Here is a 19320-nt window from a genome sequence, read left to right as displayed (position 1 = left end):
AACGGGGCAAGGATTGCCTCTTCAATAAATGGTGTTGGGACCACTGGATATCCATATGCAGAAGAATAAAATTGGACTTTTATCTTACCATAAACAAAATCAACTCAAAATGGATTAAAAACCTAAACATTAAGACCTTAAACTATAAAACTACTAGAATAAAACACAGGACAAAAGCTTCTTGACACTGGTCTTGCAATAATTTTTTGGATACGACTGGTGACATGGCTGAATTAATAAAGTCATATTTGGGACAAAGTACATGGCAAAAAGGCATAAACATTTTTGTTTTTGTTTTGAGACAGGGATTTGCTCTGACACCCATGCAGTGAAGCATGGAGTGCAGTGAAGCAATCATGGCTCACTGCAGCCTCAACCTCCTGGGCTCAAGTGATCCTCTCACTTCAGTCTCCCAGCTACCTGGGAATACAGGTATACACCACAACATCCAGTTAATTTTTTTTTTTTTTGGTAGAGGTTGGGTCTTGCTATGTTGCCCAGGGTGGGCTTGAACTCCTGGGCTCAGGCAACCCTCCCAAAGTGTTGAGATTACAGGTGTGAGCCATAAACATTATTTTTTATGAGAATTTCAGCTGGAGGATGAGCAGAACAGTTGTTAAGGTATAACAAAATCTTGCAGTCATCATCCAGTCAGCTTCCCTGCAGTGAGCACAAGCTGCTGGTACAAAATGTTTGTGAAACCAATCTGAAAAGATGTCCCTGGTGATCCATGCCTTTTTATTAGCATAATAATGGATTGGTATGAAATTCACTCCTTGAAAACAGTGAGAACGCAAGCTTTTGCCTATCACAGCAAGTTTACACTTATGCATGCCTGCTGCGTAAGTGTATCTCAGCAGTTATTTGGTCTTTGGCATCCTTAATTCTTCTAAGGGCTGTTTTATCAGCTGCAGTCAGTGTCTTTCTGAGGCAATAATGCCCAAACAGTGATGTTTCATCAGCATTACAGACTTGTTCCAACATCACTAGCAAAGACCCTGGCAAACGTGTCACTGAATTTCTCTAGCTTCATGATAAGCAGGTGCTTTATCATCCCAAACATTTAAAAATTCAATGCTGTGACTTTTAAAATTTATTTATTTTTTTTAATGGAGTATCACTCTGTCACCACACTGGAGTGCAGTGGCACAATCTCGGCTCACTGCAACCTCCACCTCCTGGGTTCAAGCAATTCTCATGCCTCAGCCTCCTGAGTAGCTGGGACTACAGGCATGAACCACCAACCCAGCTAATTTTTGTATTTTTAGTAGAGTCAGGGTTTCACCATGTTGGCCAGGCTGGTCTCGAACTCCTGACCTCAAGTGATCTGCCCAACTTGGCCTCCCAAAGTGCTGGGATTATAGGCATGAGCCACCGTGCCCAGCCTACCTTTTTATTTTTATTATTACTATTTTTTAGTATGGAATGCTTCATGAATTTGTATATCATGCTTGCGCAAGGGCCATGCTAATCTTTGTATCATTCCAGTTTTTTTTTTAAGTATATGTACTGCTGAAGAGAGCACTATGTCTTTTTGTAAACTTTTTCAATCAGTCTGTTGAATGTTTACAGTTCTCTTCAATTTCCAGTTCACTGTGATAGATCTGTTTGTTTCATTATCAGCCTGCCATTAAATGGCATGTATTCACAGCAGTGCTGACAAATGCAGTACTTCAATACATGATTGATATCTTCATTTGTAGCTTTATGCAGTATTCTCTTTTTCATTAAATTATGCTCATCACTTTCAGCACAGAATGTCAACAGCTTACCCTTCTGTTTCTTCAGGTCATATATGGACATTCTAATAGCATACTCTTCTAAAAGACAGTTCACACACCACTGTCTAGTTTCTCCAACAACTTGACTTTCTATGCTACAGGTAAACATAAACGCTTCCTATTTTTCTGGACACCAACACCCACAGGGGTAGCTGCAGTCCTTTTTGACATTGTCAACACTATCTTCACACCAGACTAAAGAATAAGCAAAGTAATACAGTGAGTAATGCACATAGGCCTGGGCCCCATTTGGGGCACTGTGGGGAACCTGCCATTGGCGCATCTGGCCTATACATGTGCCATTTTATTACCCTTTGTGGGGGTGCTTGGGTGGGGGAATCTGGGTGTGTGCAGAAAAGGTATATTGCAGCTGAAGAGGGCTGGGAGGATCTTCTATCCCTTGTGATGCAAATAAGCTGTGTGTTGTGCACCTGCATTTTGACTGCAACCCATCCCATGGCACCAGGTGTAGATTTTCTATTTGAGGCATCAGATTGATGCTCAAAGTTTCTTATTTTGGAGCATTTCAAATTTCTGATTTTCAGATTAGGGATGCTTAATCTGTACCACAATTTACTTATCTATTGTCCTGCTGACTGGTATTGGGTGGTTTCCAGTTTAGTTATTATGAATAGTCTTGTACAAAACATTTTTTAAACATACTTTCCCCTCCTCTTGGTAAATATTTAAGAATGGAATTGCTGGGTCCTAGGGTTAGGTGTATAATTTACTTTATGAGAAACTGCCAGATAGATATGAAAAGTGCTTTTATCCATTTTATACTCCCATTAGCAGTGTATAAAAATTCCAACTGCTCCACATTCTTGCCAATATTGGGTATTGCCTTTTAAGTTTTTTCCATTCAACTGGGATTATGGTATAGTGGTATCTTATCATGCTGTTAATTTACATTTACCTGATGCCTAATGATGTTGAGCACTTTTCCATTGTTTATTATTTGTATATCTTGCTTTGTGAAAATGGCCCTTCAAAAATATTTTGCCATTTAAAAAATTGGGTTGTGTCTTTAACTTGAGTTGGCGGAGTTAGTTATATACTCTGGATACCAGTCCCATGCACGTGTATGTTCTGTATATATATTTTTTTCTCCTACTCTGTGGCTTATCTACTCTTTTTTAAATAGCATCTTTTGATAAGTGGAAACTTTTTTGATTTTGGTGAAATCTATTTTCTCAATTCTTTCCTTTTATGGTTAGTGATTTCAGAATCTTGAAATTTTCTCCTAAGTTTGCTTCAAGAAGTTTTATGGTTTTAGCTTTTATTAATACATTTAGATCTATGACATATTTTGAATTGTGTATGGTGTGAGATATGGGTCAAGATTCACTTTTATTCACAAATATAGCCAGTTGTTCTAGCACCAACTTTTGAAAAGCACTTTCTTTACTCATTGAATGCTTTGGTGCCTTAATTGAAGATGAATTAACTGCATAAACATACATTTGGGTGGACTATTTCTGTTCCAATTTATCTATTTGCTTATGGCTATACCAATAACAGACTGTCTTGATTAATGTGGCTTCATGGTAAGTCTGGAAATCAGGTCATGTAAGTCCTCCAACACTGTTCTTTATACGGATTGTTTTGGTTTTCTCCTTGCAATCTTATAAAAACTTCAGAATCACATTTTCAATTATATAAAAACCTGCTAGGATTTTCACTGGGATTGAGTTTAAAGATCAAACTGAGGAGGACATACACCTTAACAATATTAAATCTTCAAATCCATGAACATGATATAATCCCTTCATTTATTTAGGTTTTCCATCTCTTTCAGGGTAGAGGGCTTCCACATATGTTGTTAAGTTTATAGCTGTGTATTTTATATTTTTAAATGCTATTTTAAGCAGAATCTTAAGCTTCTTATTTTAAAAGTTTTGTATTTTCAAATGGCTTGTTGCTAGTATATGGAAATACAATTAGTTTTTGTACAGATCTTATACTCTGTAACCTTGCTAAAGTTACTTATCAGTTATAGTTTCTTTGAAGATTCCTTAGAATTTTTACATAGATAATAATGCCACCTGCCACTAAAAACAATTTTACTTATTTTCTTCATCTTAACACACTGGACCTCCAGTAAAATGTTAGAAAGAAGTGGTTAGAATGGACATCTTGTCCTATTCTTGACTTTACAGGAAAATGGTCCTTCTTTTACTATTAAGTAGGTTGTTTGCAGTAAGATTTTTTAGATGCCTTTATCATAAGGTTGAGCCTTGTTTGTTGCACATTTCTATTAAAATTGGATGTTTGTGAAAAAAATATTCTTGGTCAGATAGTGGAAGGTGGAAAAAAAACTGGATGTTGAATATTGATAATGTGGTAAATTACATTGCAAACTAACCTTGTATTTCTAAAATAAATCCCATTTGGTCATGAGTATTATCCTTCTTATAGGCTGTCAGATTCTACCTCATGGTTTTTTTTTTTTTTTTTTTTTGAGATGGAGTCTGGCTCTGTTGCCAGGCTGGAGTGCAGTGGCTGATCTCTGCTCACTGCAACCTCTGCCTCTGAGGGTTCAAGCAATTCTCCTGCCTCAGCCTCCTGAGAAGCTGGGACTACAAGTGCCCACCACCACGTCCTAATTTTTGGTATTTTTAGTGGAGACGGGATTTCATCGTGTTAGCCAGGGCAGTCTTGATCTCCCCACCTCATGATCTGCCCACCTTGGCCTCCCAAAGTGCTGGGATTACAGGTATGAGCCACCGTGCCCGGCCTCATGTTATTTTCTTAGGAGTTTTTACATGACTTTTAGGAGGAGTATCAGTCAGTAATTTTCATTTCTTTTAATGGCATGTCAAATTTGGGTCTCTGGAATATGCTAGTCTAATAAAACGTTGGGAAACAATTTCCCTTCTTCTATTTTCTGAAAGTTTGTGTAAGATTGGCATTATTTCTTAAATGTTTGCTAGAATTCACAAGTCAAGACATCTGGGCCTAGAATATACAAAAGACTATTCAGATTTTTATATTTTTTTCTGTGAGTTTTGCTAAGTTGTGATGAAGTATGTTCACTTCATCCAGGTTGTTGAATTTGCTGACATAAAGTTTGATCATAACATTCCTTAACCATCCTTTTACTATATGAAGGGACTATAAGATATCTTCTCTTCATTCTCAATATTGGTAATTTATTTCTGCCTTCCCCCCTTTTATTTAACTTTCTTGATTAGTCTAGGTAGGATTTACTGACTTTATTAATCTTTTCAAAGAACCAACTTTTGATGTCATTAATTATTCTCCATTGTTTGTTCATTTTCTGTAGATTTCTGCTTCTTTTTATTTCCTTCATTCTGCTTGAGTTTAATTTGCTCTTCTTTTCCTATCTTCTTAAGGCAGAAGCTTAGGTAATTTATTTTAAATCTTTTTCTTATTTAGCGTCTAGAACCTTAAATTTCCTTTTAAGTCCTGCTTTAGTTATATCATACTGACCATGGATCCTTTTTTTCTTTCCTGAGGGAAAAAAAGCAATCCTACCATCTTGGCCTCCCAAAGTGTTGGGATTACAGCGCGTGTGTCACCACGCTCAGCCCCCATTATGATGTATTTTAATTATTGACTGTATATTAATTATTGTTCAGATCAAAATATTTTCCAATTTTTCTTTTAATTTCTTCTTTCATCATAGGTTATTTAGAAGTGTGCTACTTAGTTTCAAAACATATGGGGATTACCCAGATCTTTGTTACTATTTCTAATTTAATTCTATGAGTAGGTTTATAGCATTATTCAAATCTTTATCCTTACTGAAATTTTTTTTTTGTTTGAGACGGAGTCTCGCTGTCCCCCAGGCTGGAGTGCAGTGGTGCGATCTCGGCTCACTGCAGGCTCCGCCCCCCGGGGTTCACGCCATTCTCTTGCGTCAGCCTCCCAAGTAGCTGGGACTACAGGCGCCCACCACCTCGCCCGGCTAATTTTTTGTTTTTTAGTAGAGACGGGGTTTCACTGTGTTAGCCAGGATGGTCTCGATCTCCTGACCTTGTGATCCACTCGCCTCAGCCTCCCAAAGTGCTGGGATTACAGGCGTGAGCTGCCACGCCTGGCCATCCTTACTGAATTTTTGTCCTCTTGTGTTATCAATTCCTCAGAGAAAAGTGTTGAAATTTCTAGCTATAATTCTGGTAATTTTTGCTTCACGTATTTTAGGTTCTTTTATTAGGTAAAATATATTTAGGATTTTTATGTCTTCTTGAACTGAACTGACTCTTTTATCTGTATAAAATATCTCTTTATCTCCGGTAATATTACTCCTTGTTCTGAAGACTACTTTGTCTAATAATAGTAAAGCCACTTCAGCCTTATTATAATTAGCATACCTAGAAGTTTTTATGCACATAATGAAGAGCGTAGCTAAATCTCATTAACAAAACACAAATGGTGATTAAAACCCATTGTTCATTAACCTATGTGAAATAGTCTCTGATTAAGAATGTATGTGTATGTAATGATTATTTCATGCACTGACCTCATCAATAAAAGGGATTAACACCACAGCTTCCCATTCCTGTTGTTTCCCATTTAGGTCAGTTTTAAAATCAGGTGGGTAATATTCTATAATTGGTGAGTCTTCGCTGGTCATCAAATGCTGTGAAAATATAAAATAGTATAATAGAAATATAAGAACTAATATCAATACAGCTTTTTGTTAATGTATTTATAATATTTCCTCATATGTTAGTTTAAAATTTCTATGCAAAGCAAACTAAATTTTTGTATCTTTGATATGTCACAATATACTTGATATATTTTGATTTTCAACTATAAGAATTCTGATTTCACTGCTACTCATCATTTATATATTTTACTGACTTGGTTATGTAGCAAAATCATCCTTACTCTCAACATTTATTTTAAATTATTTTTTCTTATTTTTTCACTCTACAAGACACACAGCTAAATTGTTTTTCTATTCAGACTTCATTTCAGTTCATCTAAAAGGCATCTAGTAGTCCTCTATTTTTAGCCTCAAATTGACAATTTACTTTCATGTCCTGAAGAACTGATTCTATTAAGTAATGTAATATCCAAGATAGTTTAAAATAAAAATATCCTAAAATCTAAGAACCACTGCACCACTAATATCAAAGAGAAATAGTCCAATAACACATTTCTATGACTTTATAATGGAGGTAGACAAAGAAAGCATAAGGAAATAAAGCAGTATACTCTCAGGGTAATACTCAAAATATTTAAAATAACCAGTATGGCATGGGCACTGTACAATAAAACAGACTGTAAAACACTTGCATGGTCATGCTGGTCCAGAGTGGTTGGGTATTAAAGCATATTGTATCCGAAGGCAGGGAAAAAAGAATCAAAGAAACTTATGAAGAAAGGGAAGCCAGGATCAAGAACAGATTAAGGTTCAGAAAGATGCAGAAGGGAGTCTGACACTGCTAAAGAAGTAAAGGGGGTGTGTGTGTCTACTCCAATTCCTGACCAAACCACAGAATTAAAAGAACAGTTTGTTACCCTCAAAGAACGATACAAAGTGTAACTTCAGAATCACCTTAGTAGGCTTAGTGTAATTTTGGTAACCTTACCACCTCCTGAAATATTTTTCTCCTGTTACATGAAATATGTTAACCAAAGAAAGCTTTTTATTTCACAATTTGATAAATAAAATGTTTAAAAACAAACATATACTGAGGTAGTACTGCTGTTGGGATAAATGACTTATTGGAACCATCCCTATACCAAAATGTAGAGAGTAAAGGGAAGAGAAATCAATCTATAAATGTTTAGATAAAGTAGATAGCTTCAGATTTTGTCGGTTTTAGTCTACTTTCTTCAGTGTAGAGACAAATTGAAAATCTGTTTAAAGGTGCTGAAAATGAAGCCAGGCTCTGAATGGTTTATGGAGTTTCTTCGCATCTTTAAAACAAAGCTAACTTTAAATCAAAGAATTACTTTTCAAGGGACTTGTTAAAAAAATACTATGGTTTAAAACTGAAAATAACTACTTAGCTACCAAATAAATTTGAGTATTATTGTTTCTAGGTTTGGAGGAAGAGCTCCTAAATATCAAAAAGGACATAAAAACATTCAATTCTAAGACCCACCTGGTAGCATGTAGGAAGTAAATTTTTGCTGGCTGCTGGAAGTACAGCAAGAAGCTGTTCAAATGGCTTAAAAGGTTTTCCTAGTTCAAAATGGATTTTGAGTGTACTGATGTTGCGTATATCAGATAGGAAAGGTGCATAATGATAAGGATAATACCTATAAAACAAAACTGAGTTTTAAACAAGTGGCATCTTTATGAATTAGGTTAATAATAAGCATATACTTTTCCCTATATTTTAACAACATATAAAAATAATTTTAAAAAATTAGTACTGCCCATAATTCTACCATTTGAATATAAGAAATTAGCACTGTTGGAAAATTTAGGTCATCCGATGGCAACACATGTTACATTTCCTGAATTTTTTTTTTTCTTTGAGACAGAGTCTCGCTCTGTCGCCCAGGCTGGAGTGCAGTGGCGTGATCCTGGCTCACTGCAAGCTCCGCCTCCCGGGTTCACGCCATTCTGCTGCCTCAGCCTCCCAAATAGCTGGGACTACAGGCACCTGCCACCATGCCAGGCTAATTTTTTGTATTTTTAGTAGAGACGGGGTTTCACCTTGTTAGCCAAGATGGTCTCGATCTCCTGATCTCGTGATCCGCCTGCCTCGGCCTCCCAAAGTGCTGGGATTACAGGCGTAAGCCACCGCGCCTGGCCTAGTTCCTGAATTTTTAAAGTGTGGTTTCACATTTCTGAAATTGGGATGAATCAGGTAACTGAAAAACATGTATAATGTACTGCTTTTTGAAATTCTCAAAATGTTGATCGTGAATCTTCCAATCAATAGATTGAACCAGAAATAATGAGGTAGTCAGAAGATTTTTAGTTTGGTCACTTGAGCCTGGATCATTTAAGCAAGAGGCTAAAAACAGGTGAATGTTCTGGTAAAAGCTCACAAGGAGAGGAAGAAAAGTGAGTCTGAGGTTATCTGGCCATTACCAGTCAGATCTAAGGACTTTTATCTTTGAATTAGCATGTGCTTATTATTGTATTTGTGATAAGGATGAAACCGTGTATCGATCACATACACTAATTGTTTTTGTTTTTATTACCTTCTCATCTTAATTACAGGTATAAACATTTTATAAAGCTTTGAACAAACAATTTTTAAAAATTTCAATATGCTCCTAATGTTTGAGTCAGGATACCAAAAACATTGAAATGTTTTTGTATTCCATAATTATGGCATACATTTCAAAAAAAATGGGGAAGTTTAGGAGGCCAAATGCCATCTGGAATAGAAAAAGGGTAGACTGTGGAATCAGACAGGCTTTGACTTAATTCTTGGGTGTATAATCTTTAGGAAGATTACCTAACCTTTCTTAACCTTTCAGAGCCTCAATTTCTTCATCTGTAAAAGGGAGAAAACAATGTTTACTTTAAATAGTTGTGAAGATTACGTGAGAGCATGCTTTTTATGTGCTTGGCCTTAATGTAAGTTACAACAGGAATAACTTACATTCACACTATTTTAAAAATGGCAAATCAAGGATTTTCTTCATGAGATTGCTCCTCAGAGAGGCCCTGAGAATCAGGTGATTATAAAACCTTTTTCAAAGGCTTTATTGAGTAAGTGAAACCATAATTAATGTCACATTATCTTGCACTGGTTTGTATTGCTAGATGGAGCTCTGAAACAGAGCCTACCACAGGTGCTTTGAACAAAACAAAACCAAACAGAGTTGTGTTATCACCTAAAAGTCTCTAGTATTCACTGTATCATTTTTTGGTTTTTAATTTTTCTACTTTGGTGGATGGTTTGAAAATGCAGATGGGATTTGCCAGAATAGGAAACATGAGAGAAATAAAACGATTACTATTCCCAATAAATGCAAATAATTGGGAGGCTGAGGTATGATAATTGCTTGAACCTGGGAAGGGGAGGTTGCAGCAGTGAGCCAAGACTGCACCACTGCACCCTAGCCTTGCTGACAGAACGAGACCCTGTCTCAAAAAAAAAAAAAAATAAGTAACTCCTTTCTCTTTTCTTCTTCACCTTTCTAGCCCTTCATACAAGTAAGCCCATTCTTCAATGATTACTCTGTTTATTTATTTATTTTTTGAAAGACAGAGTCTTGTTCTTGTTCTGCTGCCCAGGCTGGAGTGCAGTGGTGCGATCTCAGCTCAGTTCAGCTCAATTGCAGCCTCCGCCTCTGAAGTTCAAGCGATTCTCCTGCCTCAGCCTCCCAAGTAGCTGGGACTACAGAGGCACACCACCATGCCCAGCTAATTTTTGTATTTTTAGTAGAGATGAGGTTTCACCATGTTGGCCAGGCTAGTCTCAAACTCTTGACCTCAAGTGATCTGCCCACCTTGGCCTCCCAAAGCGATGGGATTAGAGGCATGAGCCACTGCGCCTGAACACTTCAATAATTATTCTTGATAGAGAATTTTTTAGCAAACACAAAAAATGTAAAGAGAATATAATGAACACCCTCACATAACCATCACTCAAACTCAATAATTATTAAGACTTTGCCAAACTTGACTAACTTTGATAGAGAGCATTAAATCTTTACATTAACTAAGACCTCTTATTATAAGCCTTCTGTTAGGGCTGGAGAAAACATTATCTATGTTTCATTTAAACCTGGTTGTATGGAACTTTTAAAAAATTACCATAAGTAGAGGCTGGGTGCAGTGACTCATGCCTGTAATCCTAGCACTTTGGGAGGTAGAGGTGGGCGGATCACCTGAGGTCAGGAGTTCGAGACTAGCCTGGCCAACATGGCAAAACACCATCTCTACTAAAAATATAAAAATTAGCTGGCCGTGGTGGCGCATGCCTGTAATCCCAGTTACTCAGGGGGCTAAGGTAGGAGAATTGCTTGAACCCAGGAGGCGGAGATTGCAATGAGCCGAGATCCTGCCACTGCATTCCAGCCTGGGCAACAGAGTGAGACTCTGTCTCAAAAAAAAAAAAAAAAAAAAGTTACCATTAAGTAGAAATAAAAGGAAGTGCTTCCTAAATAAGACTCTAGTAGAATGAATCATTATAAAAAGACAAAACTTTATTTTTGTTTTTATTCTCTCACCAGCTCCAGGACTGAACTCCATGATAGTAATAGTGCAAAATCCACTGTATTGCCTGAACATAACATGCAGCTTGATCAGCCAGAAAGTCACTGAAAATAGAATATTTTCATTATAACATATTTTTTGAAGACAGGCCAGTGTCTTTACAGCATGATATCTGCTGATACAACATTTTACCTCAGATGATTTATTTAATCAATGAATTAGCTATTTATGGCTAAAAATTATAATCCTAAAAACTCCAAAATATTTTTAAAAATTCCATCCTGTCACATTATAGTTTTCCTAAACCAACTATCAAAATAGATAAATCTGTTATTCATATTTACTCAGTTAATATACCACTCCCTTGGTCCAAAGGTTGAAGATTTACCCAATGAAGCTTTCCATAGTGACACTACCACTCTCTTAAATAGCGGGGGTGAGACGGGAGAAAGGGATGGGAATCTTCTTTACATGGGATGATATCTGAGAGAAGCAAAGCAGCAAATCAGGAAGATCTTAAAATTTGGTCACAGAAGCTAGAACACTTTCAGAAGTGCTGTATGTGAACAATATTCCCTCTAATCCTTTCTTTGTCAAAAACCAAATGCCATCTTCTAAGTTTGGGTAAAATAAGTCTTCAAATCATCAAAACAAAACAACACAGAGCGCTGGGCTAAAGGCAAAAGTATTCACTTAGAAATTCCATAACTACATATTTCTGGGAGGTATGTTTTTTAACATGAAAAATATTGCTTTTTTATTATAAAAGAACTATTTCCTCATGAGTGAAAATCTAGATAATGAAGAACAGCATTTTTATCATCTTATAGCCATCACTTTTACATTTTGTAGTGTTTCAGTCTTTTATCTATATCTAGGTTTTTTTAAGTGTTAATGAGAGCATACTGTATATATGATTTCATGTCTTATCTTTATAATTTGTACTTAATAATGTACTATAAGCATCCTTCCAAATTGTTATGAACTTTCTGCAAGTACCAGTTTAGCAGTTCTGCAGATTCTGGAGATGGAGGAGGTGACAGAGATGGTGATTTTAATGAAGAAGCAGTGGCCAATTATGATGAACCTTCTGATTGGACATATAGATTATTTCTAATTTTTTACTATTATAAACAACTTCGTAACAAAAATCCTTATATATAAGGATCATTTTCTCTTCAGCAATTTTTATCACAGGAATATAATACAAGTCCGAATTAATACCATCTTCTCCAAAACCAGACTAGTTGAAACATACACAATAATTCATGAAACCAAAAAATCCTTTTTCTCCCGCTACTTTATCAAAATTATGTTTTCCAAATAACTGCAAAATCTAATTTCTTCTATTTTAAAATAAAAGCATTGGCAAAAACGTACTCAGATACTACGTCAACCCCCATCTTCGTCATGTAATATGTTCTTTTATATTGTCTAAACTCAGTTTCAAATAGGTCATCATCTTCAGTCTCATCTTCTAAATTATCTGGGAAAAAAGTCAGAAAGATAGTGACTGACAATTATGAACAGCCTGTTTTTCCACCTAATGATTTGATAAATGCATATCCAAGTTGATGCTTATATGCTATCATAGAAATCTGTTCCACCCAAAATTAGTAATAATAAAGAAAAGGTATAACAATTATCCTGTCAAAGTAGTAACATATCAAAACAAATACTTCGTACTTACCCTTAGAAGTTACCATTTCGCCTTCATTTTTGTCTAAAGCAGCCCAACACAGAGAATTTTCCTGGCCCTATAAATTGTAAATCAACATAAAATGAATGGCAAGATACATTTCAAAATGAGATGTCATTTCTCTTCCATGCACCCATTTGCTTTTCTATAGTTCTTCCATGTTATAACATCCTTCATATCCTGCCCATCTGTTTTTCCTCCCTTGTGATCTCAATCCTTTCTCTCCTCTATTCTCTGATTTCCTGTCTACTGCCAATGACTCTCTTTAGTTCTTCCCACTCCCTTATCCCCATTTCCTTTCTTTCATCCAGCTTATGGCCTCTACCAACTTCCTGTGTCTGGGCTATTCCTGCACAGTGTCTCTAATGTTAGCTGCATATGGCTGGAAGACTGGTGAAGTTTAAGGACCGAATTGTGGTTGGGGAGCCAGGGATTACTGACAGCTAAGTTTTGTGTATACAGGTTCCCAAAAAGTTGCAGAGCCTGTTTTCTTAGGGGAAAAAAAAAAAAAGACACACACACACACACAAAAACCAGTGGAATGCAGACTGACTGCTGCCAAGTTCCAGTGAGGAAGAGCTAAGCAGCGAGAAGGACTACACCAGAGAAAACAAGGACAGTTACCCCTCCTGGAGCAAGAGTCATTAAGTTTGAACCTAAATAGAACCAGCACAGCAAGGAGAGTAAGAAACTCAACAGAATCTTGGCCGGGCACGGTGGCTCACGCCTGTAATCCCAGCACTTAAGGGAGGCCAAGGTGGGCGGATCACGAGGTCAGGAGTTCGAGACCAGCATTACTAACATAGTGAAACCCCGTCTCTACTAAAAATACAAAAATTAGCTGGGTGGTGGCACGTGCCTCTAATCTCAGCTACTCAGGAGGCTGAGGCAGGGGAATTCAAGTGAACCCAGGAGGTAGAGATTGCAGTGAGCCAAGATCACACCATTGCACTCCAGCCTGAGTGACACGCTGTCTCCAAAAAAAAAAGAAAACAGAATCCAATAATTACGGAGAGGCTCAGGAATTTTTCACAAGAGGTTTACTTTTCAAGTTAACACAAGACATTCTTTGGAGATTATCAGAGATGCTTTGCAGGGCCCTATCATATCCTAATTGATTCTATTATTCATTTATTAAGCACATAACATTTACTAGATATTGTGCTATTAGGTTGGCGAAAAAGTAATTGTGGTTTTTGCCATTACTATGAACTTAGACTATTGTATTTTATATGTAAATCATTTCTAGAGAAAAATCACTGATCTAGTTAATGTCTTATATCATTAAACGCTATAAATATCCACATTTTAAAAACTAGTCCATTGTTTTAAAATAACAATTTTTTTTAATTAAAAAAAATTGCCAGGGGAAAGTGTGAATGCAGTCCTCCACTACCATAAGTCATGCAGTTGAGTTTCCCATATTTGGGGAAATCGCAGGGCGTCAGCACATCCAGAGTGCAATGGATAAACCTCGCCCTGGGAAAAGCACCTTCACGATCATGGTATCCTCCCTGTCAGGTTTTAAATAACTGTTTTTCTTTTTTATGAGACAGAGTCTCACTCTGTCAGTCAAGCTGGAGTGCAGTGGCCCAATCTTGGCTCACTGCAACCTCTGTCTCCCAGGTTCAAGTGATTCTTGTGCCTCAGCCTCCCAAGTAGCTGGGATTACAGGTGTGTGCCACCACACCCAGCTAATTTTTGGTTTTTTTAGTAGAGATGGGGTTTCACTATGTTGGCCAGGCTGGTCTCAAACTCCTGACCTCAGGTAATCCACCCACTTTTGCCTCCCAAAGTGCTGGGATTACAGGTGTGAGCCATTGCACCTGGCCTTAAATAATTGTTTTTAATAACATGTTTTAAGTAATGTTTTTAAAAAGATAATTCATTTTCTGGGCTGTTGTTTAGAAATGTTTTCCACATTTATTAAAATAAAACACAATGTACCTCTTCAACAGTAAAAATAAGAAACTGATTAATGAAGATCTCATTAAATGATAGAAGCTAATAGAATAAAAGAAACCAAACCAATTTCTGAAATGCCTATAGAGAGGAAGAAAGAGAAATAAAATGAGGCAATCCCAAATCATAAGAAGGAAAATGAGAAACAAAGAATATAATTTTTGCCTTTACAGTTAAAACAATGAAAGGACACCTAAAAAAATAGACACCTTTAATTTTTTCTTTTCCTTGTAATTCCTGGCTTCTTCTGCTGCAACCCCTGCTGCTTCGTTGAGGTACTTGTTACCAACTTTGCTTTCAAACCACTTTAGGTCCACAAAAACTTCACTGAAGTGCTCCCGATCAAACTGTACAGAAATATTTAAATTTATTTTTAAATAATTTAAGCGTATCTAGAAGAATACAAATCAAACTTAAAACGGTGACTACTACTGGGGTATAGGAAATTGGAGAATGTTACTCTTTTACATGGAAGACCTCATGTGTTACTCTAAAAATACAAATAGAAAGCAAATAAAAATAAAATTAATTTAGGTAAAAGTGTTTATACTGAATAAGCAATTGGAATAGAATTATAAAACCCCTTTCTTCTGGTATTACATAATTGGTGACTGATCATTTACAGCTACTCTGCGACAGGAAAACAAAAATTTCTAGTTACTTACATCTGATAGTTTCACAAGGTATTTCTCAAATCGAGGTAAGTTGAGATGCCCACTTTCATTAATATAACCTAAAATAAACAAAAGTTTAAATCTGTATTAAAAGCTGACATTTTTTCTAAACAATTCTACAAAATTCTTTCTACAAAATGTTGAATGTTCATGTTCTACAGTACTAATCAAGAAAAAACAGTGTTGGACTATATCCAAACTGGCCCTAGTTTCTATGAATTTTATGCTACTATAATATGCAACATGTAAGCACCAAAGCCAAATATAAGAAATTCCAGGTTCCACATAATAATAATCTAACATTTGGTAACAATTAATTAAATTAAATATGTTCTATCATCTATCTAGATCATTCAATATATGTTAACTTAAGGACTGATGTCCTGCTACCCTGTGGTCTGTTTTATTCGGCATCACTATGTTTGTCAATTTTCTGTTTTCACTGAAAAATCACTGCTGCATATTAAACACTCTGATGCATATCCATTCAAAAAAAAATTGAAGTTCTATGCTTAAATATGAAAAAAGTAAAACCAATAAAGTATGCTGGCTTTCTTAAGGAATTAAAAGCAAAGATTAGACCGGGTGTGGTGGCTCACGCCTGTAATCCCAGCACTTTGGGAAGCCGGGGCAGGCCGGATCACTTGAGGCCAGAAGTTTGAGACCAGCCTGATCAATAATGATAAAACCCCATCTCCACTAAAAATATAGAACTTAGCCGGGCATGGTGACACACGCCTGTAATCCCAGCTACTCAGGAGGCAGAAGCATGGGCATAGCTTGAATCCAGAAGGCAAACGTTGCACTGTCGCCACTGCACTCCAGCCTGGGCAACAGAGCGAGACCCCATCTCAATAAATAAATAAATAAATAAATAAATAAATAAATAAAAGGCAAACATTAGTTATCAATAAGTGAGGTTCATTAACTCTGTCTACTTTCTTTCTTTATGAATCACTGAAAATGACAACCTCAGAGGATAGCACCTTAGACCAAAATAAATCCTCAATGTTTTTCTACTTTAGTTGTGCATGCAATAATCTACTAAACCAAGTCACATTTTTAGGGTAAGGTGGCACTAAATTAGAGTATCCTCGAGAGATTATTAAATTCTTCTTACCCCCAAGTTCTGGCAGGATGGTAATGTATGTTCCATAAAGAAGAGGCAGTGCATCATGATTAATATGTAGATGAGGTAGATGAGGGATAAAATCATTACCAACAAGAAACCCCATCAAAATCCAATCATCTATTATCCTTTCAATATCATATTTAAACGTGATCTTTTCCTACAGTAAAATGGAGAACAAAGTCAAATCCAGTGAAAATTCCTGCAATGGAAATCCTTGGTCCATGGCTTTATTAATACTTACTTTTAATACTGAAAACTCATAGTCAATATACTCTCTCATTAAAGACAAGTGTAGAAGGTGAAATGTAGTTTCTTCTGGAGCACATACCCTGGAATTAGTCAGATGATCAAGATACAGTGATTTTTATTTTTAAGGTCCCAGCTTAAAAATGTAACAAAGCTTAAATCAAAAGTATCATTAGAAGATAGTCAGGTCTTGTAATTAAGGCATACAATTTATATGAAAGTTGCAGGGTAACAAAGATAAAAATACAATTGCAATAATAGATAACACATGTTAAAGTTCAAAACAATTGGTTTACATTATGCGTTCTGTGGAAGGATTCTCAGAATTAAGAGTCCTAAATAACATATAGTAGATGTAAGAAACTACTGAGATCTGGCCCATTTAAGGCTGGTCTTCTCAACAAATAATGCAAGGAAGATTGGATATCCACACGCAAAAGAATGAAGTTGGGCCCTTACCTTACACTACACACTAAAATTAACTCAAAATGAATCAAAGATCTAACCATAAAAGTTAAAACTTGAAAACTCATAAAAAAAAGAAAAATAAATGAGTTGGATTATAACAAAATTAAAAACGTTTGTGCATCAAAGGACACTATCAACATAGTGAAAAGACAACCTACGGAATGAGATAAAGTATTTACAAATCATGTATCTGTTAAAGAATTACTATCCAGGCGTAATTTCTTTCTTCCAACATATATGCTATATAATTTACCGTTGTGTTTTTTTGCCACCAAATCGAACTTCTTCTCTTAAGAGAGAAAAATGTGCCTCATGACTTGTTAATCCAAGCATAATCTGTTGAAAAATGATTAAGAAATGTTTTTGTTCTCCCATTTTTAATAATATTAGGTTCACAAAAGCAATTAAAAAATGATTCTATACAAGGAAGAATAAGAAACAATTAGCACATTAAATATACAAATAACAAAATATGATCTATTTGTAGGTTATGAATGAGATAAAGTGTACTTTTCTAAGAAAAATATGTTCAGCTTAGCTCACATGCTTTTCATAACCATTACCCTATATCCCCTATCCCCTCTCCTCTTCCTATCCCCCCAAATCCCAAATATCTTCTTTTGGTTTTCACATATTTCTACTTGCCGTGGGGGAACTGGTTAGAAATTAGAGGCAGCAGCTTTTCTATGACCAAAGGATGCAGGACTCTTTTGGAGACCAGAATAGCCCCAGTATATGAAAACTCAGGAAAAAAAAAAAAAATGGAAAAGAGCACTTTCAGTTAATTTTCTCACATAGTAATCTTTTTTTATTTTGAGACAGAGTCTCGCTCTGTTGCCCAGGCTGGAGCAGTGGTGTGATCTTGGCTCACTGCAACCTCCACCTACCAGGTTCAAGCAATTCTTCCTGCCTCAGCCTCCGGAGTAGCTGGGATTACAGGTATCTGCCTCTATGCCTGGCTAATTTTTGTATTTTTTAGTAGAGATTGGGTTTAGCCATGTTGGCCAGGCTGGTCTTGAACTCCTGACCTTAGATGATCTGGCTGCCTCGGCCTCCCAAAGAACTGGGATTACAGGCACGAGCCACCTTGCCCGGCGTCTCACACAGTATTCTAATACCCCAAGTAAGTCAACAGTCTGTTGAAACATATCAAATGCCATGTACTTGCACACTGTTTATTTCAATCTTGATTCAAACAAGAAAACAAAATGAAACATCTATGAGGCAATCAGGGAAATGATAATACTAACTGGTTACTTCCATATTAAGAAAAGCTTAATTTCTGTTTTAGGTGGGATGATGGCATTGTGGTTATGTATTTTTTCTTAAAAAAACACCGTAATCCTTTAGAGAAACATTATGAAACATACACAAATTACTGATAAAATGTTCAGGATTTGCTTTAATAATCGGGCGGGGAGAGGGTAGGAGAGAGAGGAGACAGATGATTAGGGGTAGAAATTTAAAATTATTTAAGTTAGATGAAGGGTATACGATGTTCATTATATTACCTTTTCTATTTTTGTTTATGCTTGAAAATTTCCATAATAAAAAGTTAATGCCAAAAAAAGTCTACTAAAGGTATTTGGAGCACGGAGTTTTCAGATCAGGAGGTATTAAAAGCCAAGTATTAAGCCTGAGGGTAAAAAGACAGCCCCAATTCTCTGACCTCGGCAAAGTATTCACAGCACTAGGATTAGTCCCATCTGTAGACTAATTATAGAGACCTGTTGGTCAATAAACTATGGCTAAAAAGCTCATTTTCCAATGATTTTTAGAAATTTGGTAATGATAGAAATAGCAATCATTATTGTGTCTCCAATATTTGTTGCCACAGCCAGTATCCTTCCTGTACAAAATGAAATCTCTTAGATATTTAATTACCAATGCATAAGTTTATAATAATAAAAATTATACCTACCAAGTCAGCATCTAAACCATAAAGACAGTGTCTGGTGTTTGGATCATGATCTGGCTTTGCTTTCTCGGATCTGATAAATTCCATGATTTTATGCTCTCCTTCTCCAGGAGTCTAAATAAAATGTTTTTAAAAATGCAGTAATATAGTGTATGCTTGAGAATATTAAATAATTTTTTAAAACTCTTTAAATAAAAAAAGATAATAACCTCATGGCCTGAGAAGTAGATGGTAACTCCTTGCCATGACTTGTCTGTGGAAATTTTCATATTTACAAAATACTTCAGATGTTCATGTAACCTGGCCATAAATTCAGTTCCTAAAAATAATAAGT

At 36.1% G+C, this 19320-nt stretch overlaps 1 protein-coding gene, 1 non-coding gene and 1 pseudogene across 4 annotated transcripts in view; all 3 read right to left on the bottom strand.

Moving 5' to 3' along the window:
* XRN1 (5'-3' exoribonuclease 1) overlaps positions 1 to 19320 on the bottom strand; it is a 142939-nt gene that overhangs the window by 101540 nt on the left and 22079 nt on the right. For all 3 annotated transcript variants that reach the window (XM_012508602.2, XM_030816710.1, XM_030816711.1), the window contains exons 4-15: positions 19196 to 19305; positions 18990 to 19100; positions 17322 to 17404; positions 16596 to 16683; positions 16343 to 16511; positions 15214 to 15281; positions 14758 to 14895; positions 12578 to 12644; positions 12268 to 12373; positions 10902 to 10991; positions 7865 to 8021; positions 6268 to 6387 (exon numbers count right to left, since the gene is read on the bottom strand). In XM_012508602.2, coding sequence (XP_012364056.1) covers positions 6268 to 6387; positions 7865 to 8021; positions 10902 to 10991; positions 12268 to 12373; positions 12578 to 12644; positions 14758 to 14895; positions 15214 to 15281; positions 16343 to 16511; positions 16596 to 16683; positions 17322 to 17404; positions 18990 to 19100; positions 19196 to 19305 — 1307 coding nt within the window. The remainder of the gene's footprint in view (positions 1 to 6267; positions 6388 to 7864; positions 8022 to 10901; positions 10992 to 12267; positions 12374 to 12577; positions 12645 to 14757; positions 14896 to 15213; positions 15282 to 16342; positions 16512 to 16595; positions 16684 to 17321; positions 17405 to 18989; positions 19101 to 19195; positions 19306 to 19320) is intronic.
* On the bottom strand, positions 1415 to 1514 carry LOC115836468 (annotated as a pseudogene).
* On the bottom strand, positions 13951 to 14118 carry LOC115836541. Its single transcript, XR_004031606.1, has one exon. It is a non-coding gene; the product is annotated as a U1 spliceosomal RNA (small nuclear RNA).

The sequence above is a fragment of the Nomascus leucogenys genome, chromosome 8, assembly GCF_006542625.1.
Source record: "Nomascus leucogenys isolate Asia chromosome 8, Asia_NLE_v1, whole genome shotgun sequence".
Taxonomy (NCBI): domain Eukaryota; kingdom Metazoa; phylum Chordata; class Mammalia; order Primates; family Hylobatidae; genus Nomascus; species Nomascus leucogenys.
Note: the sequence above shows the minus strand (reverse complement) of the source record. Positions and strands in the feature narration are given on the sequence as shown.